The sequence below is a fragment of the Epinephelus lanceolatus genome, chromosome 10, assembly GCF_041903045.1.
Source record: "Epinephelus lanceolatus isolate andai-2023 chromosome 10, ASM4190304v1, whole genome shotgun sequence".
NCBI classification, from domain to species: Eukaryota; Metazoa; Chordata; class Actinopteri; order Perciformes; family Serranidae; genus Epinephelus; species Epinephelus lanceolatus.
In genome coordinates this window covers 35,927,648-35,943,334 of record NC_135743.1, presented here as the reverse complement: position 1 = coordinate 35,943,334, position 15,687 = coordinate 35,927,648, and the positions used below count along the sequence as shown (strand labels likewise).

General features: G+C 38.9%; 1 protein-coding gene across 2 annotated transcripts; it reads right to left on the bottom strand.

Moving 5' to 3' along the window:
• Window positions 1–52: 52 nt before the first annotated feature.
• LOC117265559 (matrilin-4-like) lies at window positions 53–14,084 on the bottom strand. 2 transcript variants are annotated; one of them, XM_033640108.2, is made up of 13 exons: window positions 13,944–14,084; window positions 11,113–11,263; window positions 10,384–10,956; window positions 10,148–10,270; window positions 8,744–8,866; window positions 8,049–8,171; window positions 5,545–5,667; window positions 5,064–5,186; window positions 4,205–4,327; window positions 2,948–3,358; window positions 2,704–2,856; window positions 2,197–2,289; window positions 53–330 (listed from the first exon to the last, which is right to left on the bottom strand). In XM_033640108.2, exons 2-13 carry the CDS (start codon window positions 11,237–11,239, stop codon window positions 275–277), a joined length of 2,151 nt encoding a protein of 716 aa, XP_033495999.2. In that variant the 5' UTR covers window positions 11,240–11,263; window positions 13,944–14,084; the 3' UTR covers window positions 53–274. The 2 variants fall into 2 exon arrangements, with proteins under 2 accessions (XP_033495999.2, XP_078028109.1); XM_078171983.1 differs by having other exon boundaries at window positions 11,113–11,343; window positions 13,944–14,055.
• Between the last annotated feature and the right edge of the window lie 1,603 nt (window positions 14,085–15,687).

The following is a 15,687-nucleotide window of genomic DNA, read 5'->3' as shown; positions in this document are numbered from 1 at the left end:
CTTTTCCCCTCCAGTGATCATAAAGCCTGAAAAAACACACCAAGAAATGTGAAGTGTAAAATGTTTATTTGTCAGTTTTCTGTAGTTATTCATTTGATGTGGCAAAACATAACAAAGAATATTACAGACAAAAAATACATTGTGTTGTATACAAAAAGTGTATAAATATCTTCAGTAGAAAGCATTGTGTTAGCATATGTATCAGTGTAGCTTGTAGAGCAGGATGAAAGGGATCCTGTGCATGCCACACGGAGGTGTAACATATCTCAGCCTTTCATTTGTGCACCAGTTGATTCTCGAGTGTCTCCAGCTTCTTTGACATAGCTTCAAGTAGGCATGTAAAGGAAAAAATGCACATACAAATGAAAACACAACCTACCAAGTTCAGAAATGTATTTTTCATAGATCAGCCTTATCTTCAAGGAATACGTCACGTCCAAATGATTATTCAATTACTCAATTACTCACCCCATGTTACGTTGAGTTTGGGAAGAAAACTCTGTTTTTCTCGCATGCCTCCACGGTTAACAAAGAATCCAAAAAAGTGAATATTATTCATAAATTAAAGTTATAGGGGGGCGTGTTTAACAACAGCAAAACTATATCAAAGTATCTGTTTCCAAACTCTCACACAACTTGTGCAAGTTACATTTATCCAGTTGTATGCTCAGTACTTCACAAACACATGCATTTTGGATAAAACCATAATTCAAAACACTTCCACATAAATACTACTCATCTGTGCATGAGGCTATTAATTTGTGTGTTTCAGATATTGCGGTATTAGCAAAATCATCTACAGAGATAGAACAATGAAAGACGCCTCTTCATTTAAACTAAAATTAGTTTAGTATTTAGGTATTATTATTACTGATCTAAATTTGTCATCAAACCACACATTGAAAACCTTTCCAAGCTGAAACTTAAATTAAGTTTCTTTTACCGGAAAAAAACCTGTTTCTACCTCCAGGCAAGAAAACACTTGATTTTGGCAATTTTTTTACCTTTATTGGATTACGGTGATCGCTCTTTATGAATGCATTTGACCAGTGCCTAAAGAAGCTGGATACTGTATACCATTGTGCTTTACGATTTATTACCGGCTGTGGAAACCATGTCCGCAGACTTTCGCATTGGTTAGTTTCTATATATAAATGTCTGCTTGGGCTGGTTTCTTCTTATCTGTGTACATACATGTATAAAAACTAAAACCAATATGGCCTGCTCTCTCACAATATTTTACTGATGTTGGTCCCCAAGGTTTGAACAGAACTAGGCAAAAAAAAAAAAAAAAAAACATTTAAATATGCTGCTCCTTCTTCCTGGAAAAATTTACATAAGGACCTGAATTAGTTTGAGGTGATTACTATGGGGAATTGAAATTAACATTAATGGAAATATCAAGAAAATATCAGAAAAGAAATGAAACTTGGATTATACTGCATGAGTTGTGTGAGAGTTTGTAAACAGATGTTTTGATATAGTTTTGCTACTGTTGAGAGAAGGAGGGATATTCCACTACAGAGAAATTATATTTGAATATCTTTTTTTAAAGTAATTCTATACATGTGTGAAAGGCACAGTCACATGTCACTTGCTGCATAGGTTAAGGTGTGCCTCCCCAAATGATTTCATTTAACCTTTATTTCGTTAAAAGATGATGCTTATTGTAGTCATTTGTCCATTAAACCATGACACAGCTCAAAACTGGAGCTAAAAATTCAAGACATAACATCATATATGTTATTCACTATGACTGTTTTAAATCATACAGAGCAATGCAATATAGAGACTACAGTAAATGTTAGTATGTCCTCTCACTTTAGTATAATGTATAGTACGTATTTTTCCTTGTTTGTCTCTTTGTCAATCAGTCATCTCAGTATGTTCATTGCTAATGCCTGTAACTCCATTTACAAGTTGAGAGAGACTTTAAATTCAGGTCAATATGTCCTATGTGTATGACTTGTTTGGTCCATCATGAGTCAAAATTAAGACTTTGTTTCTAACATCATTAGACAAAAGACACACCACGGTATCTGCTGTGTTCAAGATCAGTTAAATTATGTATTTTGGTGTCTATTCATTTGCATTGAAGGATTGTTTGGCAGAGACATACCTACCCAATATTACTTAAAAAACACTCATTGAATCTTGGTGTAACTGTGGAGCTGACAGTTTTTTAGAAAAGGATATTGTTTTGTGTCAGCTTCTTCAGCTTCTCGGTGACCTGGTTTTGAAACATCATCACGTTCTCACACTGGCACATGTTTTCATCAGATGGTTTGTCTGTGGGGAAAGAAGACACGAGACAAGACCTTACCGTCCATGGATTTTTTTTCCCCCTTACCTTCGCTCTCTCATTCTTCTCCTCACTCTATCTCTTCTAATCTTTCCCTACAGGTTTCCCTTCCTGTCCCTGCCTGTAGAGAATGCAGTAGACATGGGGAGTGCAGAGAAAAATGACTGATGAGTTATGTGATATGGATAATTGTACAGGGCTGCTGCCTAAAGAGAGTGTACAGAGTTGCTGGTATTATAAGTGATCATCATGGCAGCAGCAGGTGGCAGTGATGCACCATTTTAATGGAAGATTGGAAGAATGGGAGAATTCTTGAGCACTTAAACACAGTTTTGGAGCCCCTGTTTGGTGTGATGAAGCTTCATTTGATAAATAGCTAGTTCTGGAATAGTGCAAAGTACCTGTACATATCCTGGACTTGAGCTTCTTTGTAATTTCTCCCATTTTCTCAAAATCTTCAGCGTAATAAAGGTGCTTCTCATCAGGCTCTGACGCTATTTCTCTCAGCTCCTGCTCAATGGCTTTGCCAACACCCAAGGCATATATTGTGATTCCTGAAAATGACAGAAAACAGGATAATGATTGGAAGCTCCTGTAAGAAATAACTTAGGGCATCTGAATGACAGGGCAAGATAATAAGTGTACCAGAGTTCTTTGCTTTATTAGCCCATTCAGACACATCATCCTGTGATCTTCCATCAGTAAACACAATGCTGACGCGTGGGATGTTCGGCCTGGCTCCTTCTTTAGCTGAAAAGCTGGACTCAAACATGTGTCGTAAGGCTGAGCCAGTCAAGGAGCCTCTCCCCATGTACTGTATCCGGGACACAGCCTGTTTGATGCTCCTTGCCGTGGTGTACTGGCCCAGGGTGAACTCTGGGCGCACCTTGGTGGAGTACTGAAGAAGGCCGACATGTGTGCCTGTCCTAGAAATGTCCAGGGAGTCCACAATGCTGTTTACAAACTGCTTGACCAGTTCAAAGTTGGCAGGGCCCAGACTCTTAGAGCCATCAATTATGAAAACCAGATCCATAACTCCATCGGCACAGTCTGGCTCTGTCAGAAACAAGGACATCATGTTTTATGTATTTTTACTTAAAGGAATACTTCACTCCCCAAATGACCATTTGTTTATCAATTATTCTCCCTATGTTAAGGAAAAATTTGTTTTTCTTGCATGCCTCCACGGGGAACGAAGAATCGAAAAGCGGGAAAAAAATCTTGGTCATAGGTCATAGGAGTCAGTGTGTAACAACAGCGAAGTACACTGTATCAAAACATATGTTTATAGACTCTCGACTCATGCAGTGTAATCTAAGTTTCATTCATCCAGCCGTATACTCAGTACTTTCTAAACAGACTGCTCTTTCCAATGGGGAACTGAAATAGTAATTAAACCTCTGTATGTGCTCTTCAAAGAGAGACCCCATCGACAAAAACAGTAATTTTACTTCGTTGAACACAGGAGCTACTGGTCTACTGCCACCTCATTCGATAGGTTGTTTGTGTTATTGTGTGACTTTGCTGAATCCCAATTAACTGAAGCACAATACTGAAGTCACACAATAACATAAACAAACTAGCTAGCTACAAAAAGATAAGTTATATTTTTAGTTCAGTTGCCCTGTCTGTTTGGGAGGTACGGGAACTAAATGGGACTATGGGATTACACTGCACGAGTTGTGTGACAGTTTGTAAACAAATGTTTTGATATAGTTTTGCTGTTGTAAAGTGCGGACTCCTATGACCTAAATTCATGAAGATTTTTTTCCACGGTTGGATTCTTTGTTCAGCAGAGCCATGCAAGAAAAACATCTTCTTATCGTAACTGATATACAAATGGTCATTTGGGAGGTATTCCTTTTAGGGGAGGGTCCACATCAAAGAAAGTTGAGATCATACTTTTGCAGCGCTTCCCATCTTGAGCTAACATGAACCCTTGAAAACATCTGCAAATGTAGGAGTCGTTGGTATTGACACACTGGTGTTCACAGCCATGGTCCACTGTCTGACACAGATCCAGACCTGTGAGTTGAAATATACAGAAACAAGGCTTAGTGTAATGTTATGTGTCGCATTTAAGTGCCTTAAATATGTTATTTATATGACATATCATGAAAAGCACTGAGTTGTTGGAGTTATTTAAACTGCAAATTGTAATCATGCAAAACTGTATTCTAATTACATGTTATTGTAAGTGTATGTCTCCTGTCTTCATCATCAACATTATGAAAGGGAAGTTTAGAGAGGAGGAGGCTACAAATATGATAAATAGACTAATAACTATCTGAGGACATGAATGCTTCGTGATGGTAAACATAAACACAGAATATCCCCTTAATCCGGGGGAGGGGAAAAATATTTTTTGTGAGCACTAGGATTAACGCTGACCTCATAACTGGTTCAAAATTCATCCAAAATGATGTAACATATAAATACCGGAACAGGGACCAAAGTCATGGCAACATCTGAAAACATGCTGATGAAAGATTTCTGAATGTTGTTCACTTTACCTCACACTAACATCAATTCTGTCTTTTAATTCATATGTCATATGTGTGATTAAGATGACATTAAAGTCAGGTTTTTCTTTTCTCCATTAACATGAATAGAATTTACATAAGAAAATTACGAAGAAACCCCCACTGTGAATCACTCACAACAGAAGAAGAAGCTCAAATCACTGTGTTTAAATATCCACATCACATCCTTTGGCTGCAGTTCACAAACCATGTATGACAATGAATGAGAGTGGACTTACTTTGACATGTTTTTCCATCTGGGCGGAGTGTGAATCCATTTCTGCACTTACACACACATGAATCTTCTGTATTCATAAATTCCTGTTCACAGCCCTGTTTCCCATCAGCACAATAGTCTATCTCTGCAGGAAACAGTCCTTTAATCAGTACAGGCAGCACTGGGGAGTAATTACTGAGACAATAAAATAATACTCTTAAGTGCTGTCCAATGACACCCAAGGAAAGTATCACGGTGATTACAGTAAATGTATCACATCTGGGTTGATTATCCAATTCCTTTTGTGCTACAGTTATCATGGTTGCAGTCATGTTGGACTGTGACTACAACCATGTTAACAGAGAACAGGTTGGAGGACATCAATAGTCATTAATGTTTATAGCAAAGAAATGTCTTTCTATTGAGGAAATATATTTTTAGGAACATTTTGAAGAAATTGTTGATACAACAGCAATAAGAGGAAAGAAGCAATTGACACTTACTTTTGCATGTTTTCCCATCAGGTCTGAGTGTGTAGCCTTTCCTGCACTTACACACACATGAATCTTGTGTATTCATAAACTCTTGTTCACAGCCGTGTTTCCCATCAGCACAGTGATCAATCTCTGTGGAAAATATTTATTTTATGAGTACAGGAAGCAAAGTAATGACTGAGAAAATAAAATAATAGCTACTCTTAACTGCTGTTCAGTCTGACCCATGGAGAGTATTTATCACCAGTGGTGGGTACAGTAAATGTATCACATCACAGTTAATTATCAAGTTTCCGCTTGTGCTGCACTTAACATGCTTGCAGTCGTGTTTGACTGTTAAACAAAACAGGTTAGAGGATGTCTACAGTAACTGTTAATGTGTCATTACATATGTAGTAAACCTTTAAGACACAATTGACCTATGGCTTAGTCCCGCCCTCAAAAGTGATGAGCCAATCACAGTGCGTATAGCCATTCCCCATACACTCAGACATTCTCTGCCTGGACATTCATTGAAATGCATTACAGAAAGTCAGTTTTGTTCGGTTTTATGAGCTTTTTCTGAGAGTTGAAGTTTAAAAATGGTCAAACGGTGTGCATGGGGTACATGCAACTCTGACACAAGGTATCCTGAGAGGCTGGGCGATGAGGTGTATTTTTTACACTTTAAACCACATCTCAACAGAGAAAAGTGTCTCCTTTGGATAAAGTTGTGTGGTAACGTTAGACCACAACATCAACTCAACGTGAATAAGATTAACAGTGATGTCTACATTTGTTCTAAGGTAAGTCAACATCTTGTTTGAGCCAACAGTATTGTCACTTTGCTGTTAAGAAATAAAAAATTATCTTTAACATCTCTAGCTAACGTTAGCTAAAGTTAGCCTAATGTTAGCTCCTAGCTGCGTTGTTCAACATGTCACCTTGTTTGCTGGGAGTTCATTAGCCTATTTTGTTCTATTTTTGTGCTTTGGTGATCGTGCATCATTGTTAGCTGTTGTCCATAGGGCTCTAGTTAAGCTAACGTTAACTTCTGGAGCTTAGCTTCATTAATTTATCTGTAATCGCAGAGATAACAAAGGTTGGCAAACGTTATGCTGAATGATTCAGTGTAAATACTGTAGCACCAAACGAACGGAGAGACACTCTTGGTAAAGATGGTAAAAAGGCCATTATCCTTTTCTCATATTCTGAGCCAAAAACTTTAACTTCAGTGGCACTTTAACTTGTTGTCTTTGATGGTGACGGCAACGAGATGCGGTTCACAAGCGTACACTGCATGGGTGCAGATCCCGTGGGGGACGGGGGGGACATGTCCCCCCCAAATTCTGAAAAACACAAATTGTCCCCCCCAATTCTAAATAGCTTAAATGATTGAAATTGAACAAATGTATACAGTAGTCCTATATACTGGGAGAAAGGGAAGATGATGAGGAGAAATGGGAATCCGTGAGAGGCGAGAGATGAGAACGTGAGTGGACATAACATGCCTGAGACCCTGAAACTAGAAGTAGCATTAACTAACAGCGAAGCAGTGAAAAGGAGGGTGATGGCTGGTTCCATGTACTACTGGCTGTTCAAGAGAAATAAACAGTAAAGGTAAGCATATGATTCTCTTTGTAGTGCTTTTTGAATGACTTGGTGATGGTGATGAGCCTCTATGAAATCGTGAAATATGCTGGCAATCTCAAGCGCTCTGTGGGCATGATTTGCACGCGTGCAATTTAAAAAAAATCACAACTGATTGTGTCCCCCCAAACTTGTTATCAGATCTGCACCCATGGTACACTGTGACCTGTAAATTTTGGCTTGTAATTTAAGCTTTTCATGGACCTGCTCAACAATAAAATGATTAATACATCCCTCCAGTGCATAGTTTATGCCCTTTTGGTAACTTCTCAATGACATCTGATTGTTATGTCCCCAAAAATCAATTGCCACCTGCGAAATGCCGTGTACTGTGACACCTGCCATAGCGCTGGTCACTTAATGTTGATAGTTTGTCCGTCAGGTCTAAGTGTGTAGCCTTTCCTGCATTTACACACACATGAATCTTCTGTATTTATAAACTCCTGTTCACAGCCGTGTTTCCCATCAGCACAGTGATCAATCTCTGTAGAGAAAATTCCTTTTATCAGTACAGGAAGGACTGCAAAGTAATTACTGAGAAAATAAAATAATAGCTACTCTTAACTGCTGTTCAGTCTGACCCATGGAGAGTATTTATCACCAGTGGTGGGTACAGTAAATGTATCACATCAGGGTTAATTATCAAGTTTACTTTTGTGCTGCACTTAACATGTTTGGGGTTATGTTGGACTGTTAAACAAACAGGTTAAAGGACATCTACAATAACTGTTAATGTATATATCATTACATATGTTGTAAACTGATAAAACGTGAAAGAAATGTCTTACTACAGAAGAAATACATTTTGAAGTAAATTTTGAGGAAAATCTTTCCATCTTTGTTGAAATGACAGCAAAGAGAAGAAAGAAGCAATGGACACTTACTTTTGCACGTTTTCCCATCAGGTCTGAGTGTGTAGCCTTTCCTGCATTTACACACACATGAATCTTCTGTATTCATAAACTCCTGTTCACACCCGTGGCTGCCATCAGCACAGTGATCAATCTCTGTAAGAAATAGTGAGTTCATAAGATCAGGCAGGATTAAGGGGTCATTTCTTAGAAAACGTAGGTATCCACTGAGTTCTGCTGTACTCTGGCCAAGATTTTCATTTGTGCACTGGAAATATAAAAATCTCGTGGAAAAATTATATAAAATTTACTTAACACATTTACAGTCTGTTCTAAATGATGAACTCACTGAGCTCCTCTGCATTCTTGATATTGTTCCATTATATCAGTGAGCACAAACTCCAGACAGCTGAATAAATTACTAGGTCTTAAACATAACAACTTTGTATGTTCAGCGTCCAACACTGTGAGAACATCTGAAGTCTGTCCAAGCATTAACAAATTAGGTTTCTTCCTATAGCTACATGTCAACAATGTGTAAAAAAATATATATATTTATATATATATCTATATACGAAACAGGCATCTACAATAGATATGAATGTATACAGCATTACATATGTACATCAATAACACATTATTTATTACAGTGTTTTCCTGCTCTAAAAGAGAAAATCTAAGAAGTTATTTTTTTGACATAGAAATAGAAAAACCCAGTGGACACTTACTCTTGCATGTTTTCCCATCAGGCTTGAGTTTGTAGCCCTCTCTGCATTTACACACACAGGAGTCTTGTGTGCTCATAAACTCCTGTTCACACCCACGGGTGCCATCAGCACAGTGATCGATCTCTGAGGGGCATAAACAGCACAGAACAGAAATTGAGGCATTGTTAACACTATCCACGAATGACAGTTAATTGTTGTAGATAGATTCTACAACCTACAGGAACACAGAAAACAGAAAACCATAATTCTTTCATCAAATATCTAAATCCACTCTCAAATAGACTGTGCACGTGCAGGTGTAGATCTGTGAACCCAACACAGAGGAGATCAAATGATAGTTCTTGTTTTGATTCGGTGATAATATGACACCCTGGATACACCTACATATTTCAGCAGCTGCTCTGATGATTGCAAAAGCACACTTCCTTCAGGAAATCTCCCGCACTTTACTTTCTGTTAACATCCACCAGAGGAGCAAAAGGGACATTTTCCAACAGTGGGTGGACTGACGTCATGCTGGCTCTCATTTGGGTTGGTGGGCCATCAGAATTAAGGTGGTCCTGCACCCATTAAGAGTGAATATTGTTGAAAAACACTATAAAGGATCATGCTGTTTTTATACCTATTATAGTTGTCATGTGATTCATTGTTGGTATGAAAAATGGATTATAGCTGCTTTAAAGTACCAGCAGATGACCTGCTGTGTATCTTGTTGCATTTAGGGATCAATTCAGACTAGGGAAACAACCTACTAGTAAATTTGCCATCCCCTCTGGTAGGGCTATCATTCAAAAAAATTACGATACTGATACCAGTACCCTAAAAGTGCTAACAATACCAATAGAGTACTTCATTTGATACCTTTTTTCTACTTTATTCAATAACCATCATGTGAATTGAAGCATTCTGCTGTGTAAAATGTCACCAGACACCAGAGGTGTGTAGTGTAGCCATACTTTCAAATGTTTTAGTGGTATCTTGGCATGCTAAACTGCCATTTACTTTAAATACACTGCCTTCAGCTTCACCACGCCACAGACTGTATGGGTGCTGCTGCTGTAGCGGGCCAGTCACACATTGAATTAAATCAAAAAACGCTTGTGGTAATTGGCTGCTAGAAAAATCCTAAAATAGTCTTTTTTTATTTGAAGATGTGGGTACAAAAAGGATCAAATTCAGGTATTGTTTGACTGGAGAAGTCAAGGTTGATACCTTAAAGGTATTAAGTACAGAAACCCCGTCCTATCCTTTTGTGATCGCCTGTCATCTTATTTATGAGAAAGTAAAGCGTCTTTGTGAGCAAAGAAGACTATGGTTACACCAGGAAGCCTTGAGAGATAAAAGCTGTGCAAATGTAAAAAAGACTGTAGCTGAAATGAGATGAGAGAAAAGGAATTCCTTCACCTTTACATGTCTTGCCATCGGGGTTGAGAGTGAAGCCCTTCCTGCACTTGCACCTGTATGAGGCAGGGCTGCTCACACAGATGTGCTGGCACTGATGGCCCACCACCTTACACATCTCTGAACCTAACACACACATGAACATACACCAACAAAAATACTCAAACAAAAGGATGCAAACACACATGCATACACAAATAAGGAGGGACATTGGATTAAAAATAGCAGGGATTCATCACCTCCACACAGTTTGGACTGGAACACCGAGATGAGAGTTTCTATCTGGCTGAAGTTGGCCACTAGGTGCACATGCTCAGAATGTGGCTCACTCCCTATGGCCTTCAGAGTGTTCATATCCACCCTGCCCACTCCGATAGCAAAGATCTGGATGCCAGCCTGCCTTGCCTGCGCCGCAATCTCCTCCACTGTGTCCTGAGGTCGCCCATCAGTCACAACCATGGCGATTCGTGGGATGTGCAGGTTAGCTGGTCGTGCTCCCTCTTCCTCAGTGAAAGCTGTCTCCATTGTGTACTGGATGGCCAGACCGGTCATTGTTCCTGTGGCAAGGTGCTCCATGTTTTTCACTGCCTGCTCCACTTCAGCCTTGGTGGTGTAGGTGTTGAGGGAGAACTCAGGCTGGACCACGCTGCCGTACTGTAGCAGACCAACCCGAGTGGCATCAGAGCCAATCTCAAGGAACTGAAGCAGGTTGATAATGAAGGTCTTGACCTTCTCATAGTCATTGGGGCGGATGCTTCGGGAGCTGTCGATGACAAAGACGAAATCCAGCGGGACTGCTTTGCAAGGGATCCCTGTGATCAAACACATGGTGGTTTGTGATCAGGGAACCAAATACTGCAAACTCACAGCTCTGTTTGGAGCAAAATCTAAACTAAACTGTTCGACTTTGTATCTTTGAGAGAAACAGACAAAAATGTAGTTGGTAAAACACACAACTGATCACCTACCCACTGGTTTGGTTTGGACATTAGACTCTACTCGACCTCTGGCTGCAATGGGTCTGAGACGCCGTCTGTCCAGTCGAACTGCATTACAGCACAACAGGCAGAAAAGGCCGAGGGCCAGGGACCTCATCCTGACAAGATGTGACAACTGCAGCTTTTAGAGAGAGAGAGGAAAGCACAAGAACAAGAACTTAAAGAAGCTCTCCCACAGTGCAGTGTAAGCAGAGAAGAAGCCTGCATTGGAAAGTAAACAGAGAGATATAGAAAGAGAGAGGCAATAAGGCAAGAGAGAAATAGCCAGAAACAAGAAAAGTTGTTATTTTTGCCACGTAATTGTGGGGAGGAATTTTCGATCTACATATGAGTCCGTATTTGAATAAAAAATTATACAGTGACAGTCAGTCCTGTTATTGGCTGATAGTGGTCACTATATTTCGACACCACAGCGCCGTCTAAGAATATTAGCTTTTGTGCAAGGATGATTTTGAAGTTTATGTGGGTCAGACTAATAACCACTGAATTATTGCATTAACATGCATTATGTTTCTGGATCACCATTTTATTGTGAAATGCCATCAAATTTTGTAGGATTGCCTAGATGAGTGCACCTGTCACCTAAATGTCAAAATTTATGATTAAGGCAGTCTTGGCAAAGTAGGCTGCACCCAGAGGACCTTGACAACCAAATGGTATGACAAAAAACACAACTTTCTTTTGGTTAATCCAGATATTTTATGTACCAAATTTGGGGAACTTTGGATACAATTTGAGGGAGGAATGGTTAAAAAAAACTGTTTTGAAAAGATTCAAAATCTTTTAATTCCAAGGAAAACATGGTTTCAAAAAGGTTGGTTTTTTTTGATAATCTTTAAGATTCATTACTAAGTAAGCAACAATCAAAGTTCTTTAAAATTCATTTTTCAAAAAAAAACATCCTTAATAATCATTTATTGGTCAACTATAATAGCATGCAACACTCATAAACTCAGCTAATCTGCACCATTAGGACTGTGATTTGTTTTGTCAGTTTTGGCAACATGATTACAATTTGATTCAAAAGTTGCTAAGTCCTGATTGGCATCAACATGTGACATCATGTTTTTCAAATCATTTACTTTCAACTGGAGAGATGAGGACAGACAACAAACACAAAATAAAGAAATCTCTCCAAAACTGTTCTAACTTTGTGCTCATGAAAAAAACATGCTCTTAGTAAGAAGCCGATTGACAACATATGATTTCATAAGATTTTAGGGATCAGGAATCCAGGAAAATAAGCTTCAAGGTTCATCAATAGACACGTTTTGGGCTTTACAAGCAGCCACATGGTGGTGCGATTCACACCAAAAACCAAATTCTTCTTCCTATTCCTTTCCCAAATGTCACCGAAATCTGTTCATTATTTGTTGACATATGCCTCTAACATACCAGGTGAGCATACCTGTACGACTAAAAACATAACCTCTTTGCTGTAGGAATCAAATATGGTGACTCAGTGTCAATAAGGTGACTTGTGGCTAGTTAAGTTAATGATGAGGAGCGATATAAATAGTGAGAACTTTCACCTCCTGCATATTTGACCTCCCCAGCTTCAGGTTTCACATTTTAGTGTGTATAGATGTAACAGCACTGCATGATTTGTAGAGCCACAGGAAAGAGCACATTTCACATGTCAAATGGCAGTCTGATTGTAAATGTAACATATTAACTTGTGAATTTAAGGGTGCAATAATTTTGGGTCGTGTTACTAAACCAGCTCACGAGAGTCAAGTGTTCCCATCTGCCATCATATGAAGTTGACATGACTCTGAATGAATGAGCTTTTTGATGTTTTGCCACATAGGTGGTTTAAAGTGATTTAAGAGAGGCTGAAAAGTACCACAGACTGTTTCTCTATCCAGTCCCCAGGAGAGCCATGCATTACCTACCATATTCAGACTGTCGGCTCCACTGCTGTCTGAAACCTCTCTGTGATCAGTGTGGAAATATCCACATTCAAAAATGGTGTGATGTTGCATTGGTCATATAGCACCAATCATAGTTCGGATAAAAATAAGTTAGACTTTAAGAATTTCTTAATGGAGTTCTGAACGTCTCTGTCAGCACTGTCCAGGGTGATGATACTGACCAAGTCCCTCACAGACATGTATATAACAGCTGACCTGGGACCTGCAGAGGTCACATATCCATGTTGCATCCCACAGAGCTGTCGACCTCTGACCTCACATCTGTTTCAGGTCTGTCTGCCACGGATGGACAGTGTTGTCTTCATCAATTATCCATCAGTATAACAAACGTATTATCTATTTCAATGGGTGAAAGTCTTTACTCTCCAGTCTGTCCTTCACTGTCATGTGACAACAGATGATTAATTTAATATGTACACCATTTCGAAAAAGTATTTATTATGTTTTTCTTCTTAACTGATAGATGGTCTCCTAAACTGTGTGTGTGACTGAAATGGTGCCGTCACAGAGCAATCCCTCTCAGATTTCCTCATGAATTAAAGCCGCGGCTGTGTGTTTACTATTAAACACAAAAACAGGGTGTACCTAGCTGTGTTTTATGGGACCTCTGTTTTGCGCATTCCCTGCCTTTGATGGCTTTTCATGATGCAGGTGATGGAAACTACGATGCTGTCTAACCTTAGGTAAACACAGAATACAGGTTGCAGCTGGTGATTCCACTTTTTTTAAACTGTGTTTTTAAAAAAGTTTCATAAAAATGACCATTTATTCTACAAAAGAATATTCCTAGTATGCATGTAGAGCCTGCTGTGCTCCAGCAGCTTAACAGACTCGTGCTATCAGGAAAATAAATCAAAAATCACTTACCCTGTTATCAAAACAAAGTTTATCTCCTCAACTCCTGCGATCAAAGTTTCTCAATAAATCCCAGCACAAGTCAAGAGAGGAGTTCTAGCAAGAAGAATCAGTCAATAGTAGCTCCAGACAGTAAATATGCATATATCACAGCTCTCTGTCTTTTTGTATCTGTCCAGGCACTTGCATTGCTCTGCCTTTTACTCCTTCCACTCTCTGTTTCTGTTTACTCCCCCTCTGATTCCAACCACAGAGACGCCTCCTGTTCAGCTCAGTCTGTTGGTAAAACAGTAACTTTGCAGACATTTCTGTTAACTGATAGCCCCTTAATGTCACACCTTCACGATTTAGGTGGAGTGGGCATGATCCCAAAACCTTTCTCATGAATACTTCATTTATTTAAGCAGCCTGTCCCGTTTGCTCAGAGATTTAAGGGATTCTTTACATATTGTACTGAATGTGTGTGCAAATCATGGATTGACTTGAAATCATTTTTGGAGGTTCGTATATCAATTTGGTATAAGGCTTAAAAGGGTTTTAAAAGAACACAATCTACTCTTGTGTTAGATTTTGTCTACTAATTCTTACATGTTGTAAGCCAGTGGTTCTTAGAGGTCAGAGAACTTCCATGGGTCCTTGGGGGTTTTCCAAATAGGGAACAGTTTATTTTTGCTATTCAATTCAGAAGTGAGCCCAATGTGAGTAAAAGTAAAAATGAATATTCTGATTATAGGTTTCACTTCTTCTCATCTTGTGTTGACAACTGTAGAATTTTCGTCTTAATCTTATGTAACAAACAGAATCTTTCAGATGGAGGTCCCTGAAGTGAAATCTTATCAAATGGGGGTCTGTGACCTATTATGTAGCAATTTACTTGACACCAAAAAGGTCAAGAACCACTGCTGTGGTCATTAAAGTAATTGGTATAAGCTTTTGTTTGTAAGTTTTAGAACATGCTTGAAGTCTTTTAGCAACCGAAATACTGTTCATTTATTCAAAATGTTTATTTTTGTCTAACAGGCTTAGCCACTGTAAAAGAGGTGTTTTGTCCATTTTATAAGTGATGCTTGGATGAACTCTCCACATCTCCACTTGGGCAGCAGTTTATGGAAAGACCTGGTAAGTGGAGTCATCATAATTCCAGCCAGTCTGGGGGTACCTGCCTGCCTCACAATGACCATCTTTATACACAGTCACCTCTTACCAATAGTTTCCAGGGGCACATCTGCCATTCAGGCTGTTCATACAGTGTCAGTGTCAACAGCAGAAACAATTAGAAATATTTTTCTCTTAAAGGAATACTTAACCCACAAAATGACCATATGTATACCAATTACTCAGGGCACTGCCTTGCATTTGTGAAGTAAAACTTTTTCTCACATGCCTCTACGGCGAATGGAGAATCCAAACATTCATCATATACTTTGTTTTAGTGAAAGAGCGAGCATTTGGGAAGTACAAAGCATAGGACTGGATAAATGAGACTTGGATTTAACTGCATGAGTTTTAAGACTTTGTAAAGATGTTTTGATATAGTGTTGCTGTTGTTAAATGCAGAGCCTGATTACTTCAATTCATGAAGAATATTCCCCTTTTTGGATTCTCCGTTTTCTTCATAATTGAACATAACATGCGGTGAGTTACTGATATACAAATGATCGCCGTGTCTGTGAAGTATTCCTTTAAACAATTTGTTGTAACTTTTGAGTTTATGCACATGCTTCTGCTTTACATTCAAAATAAAACACAAACATCT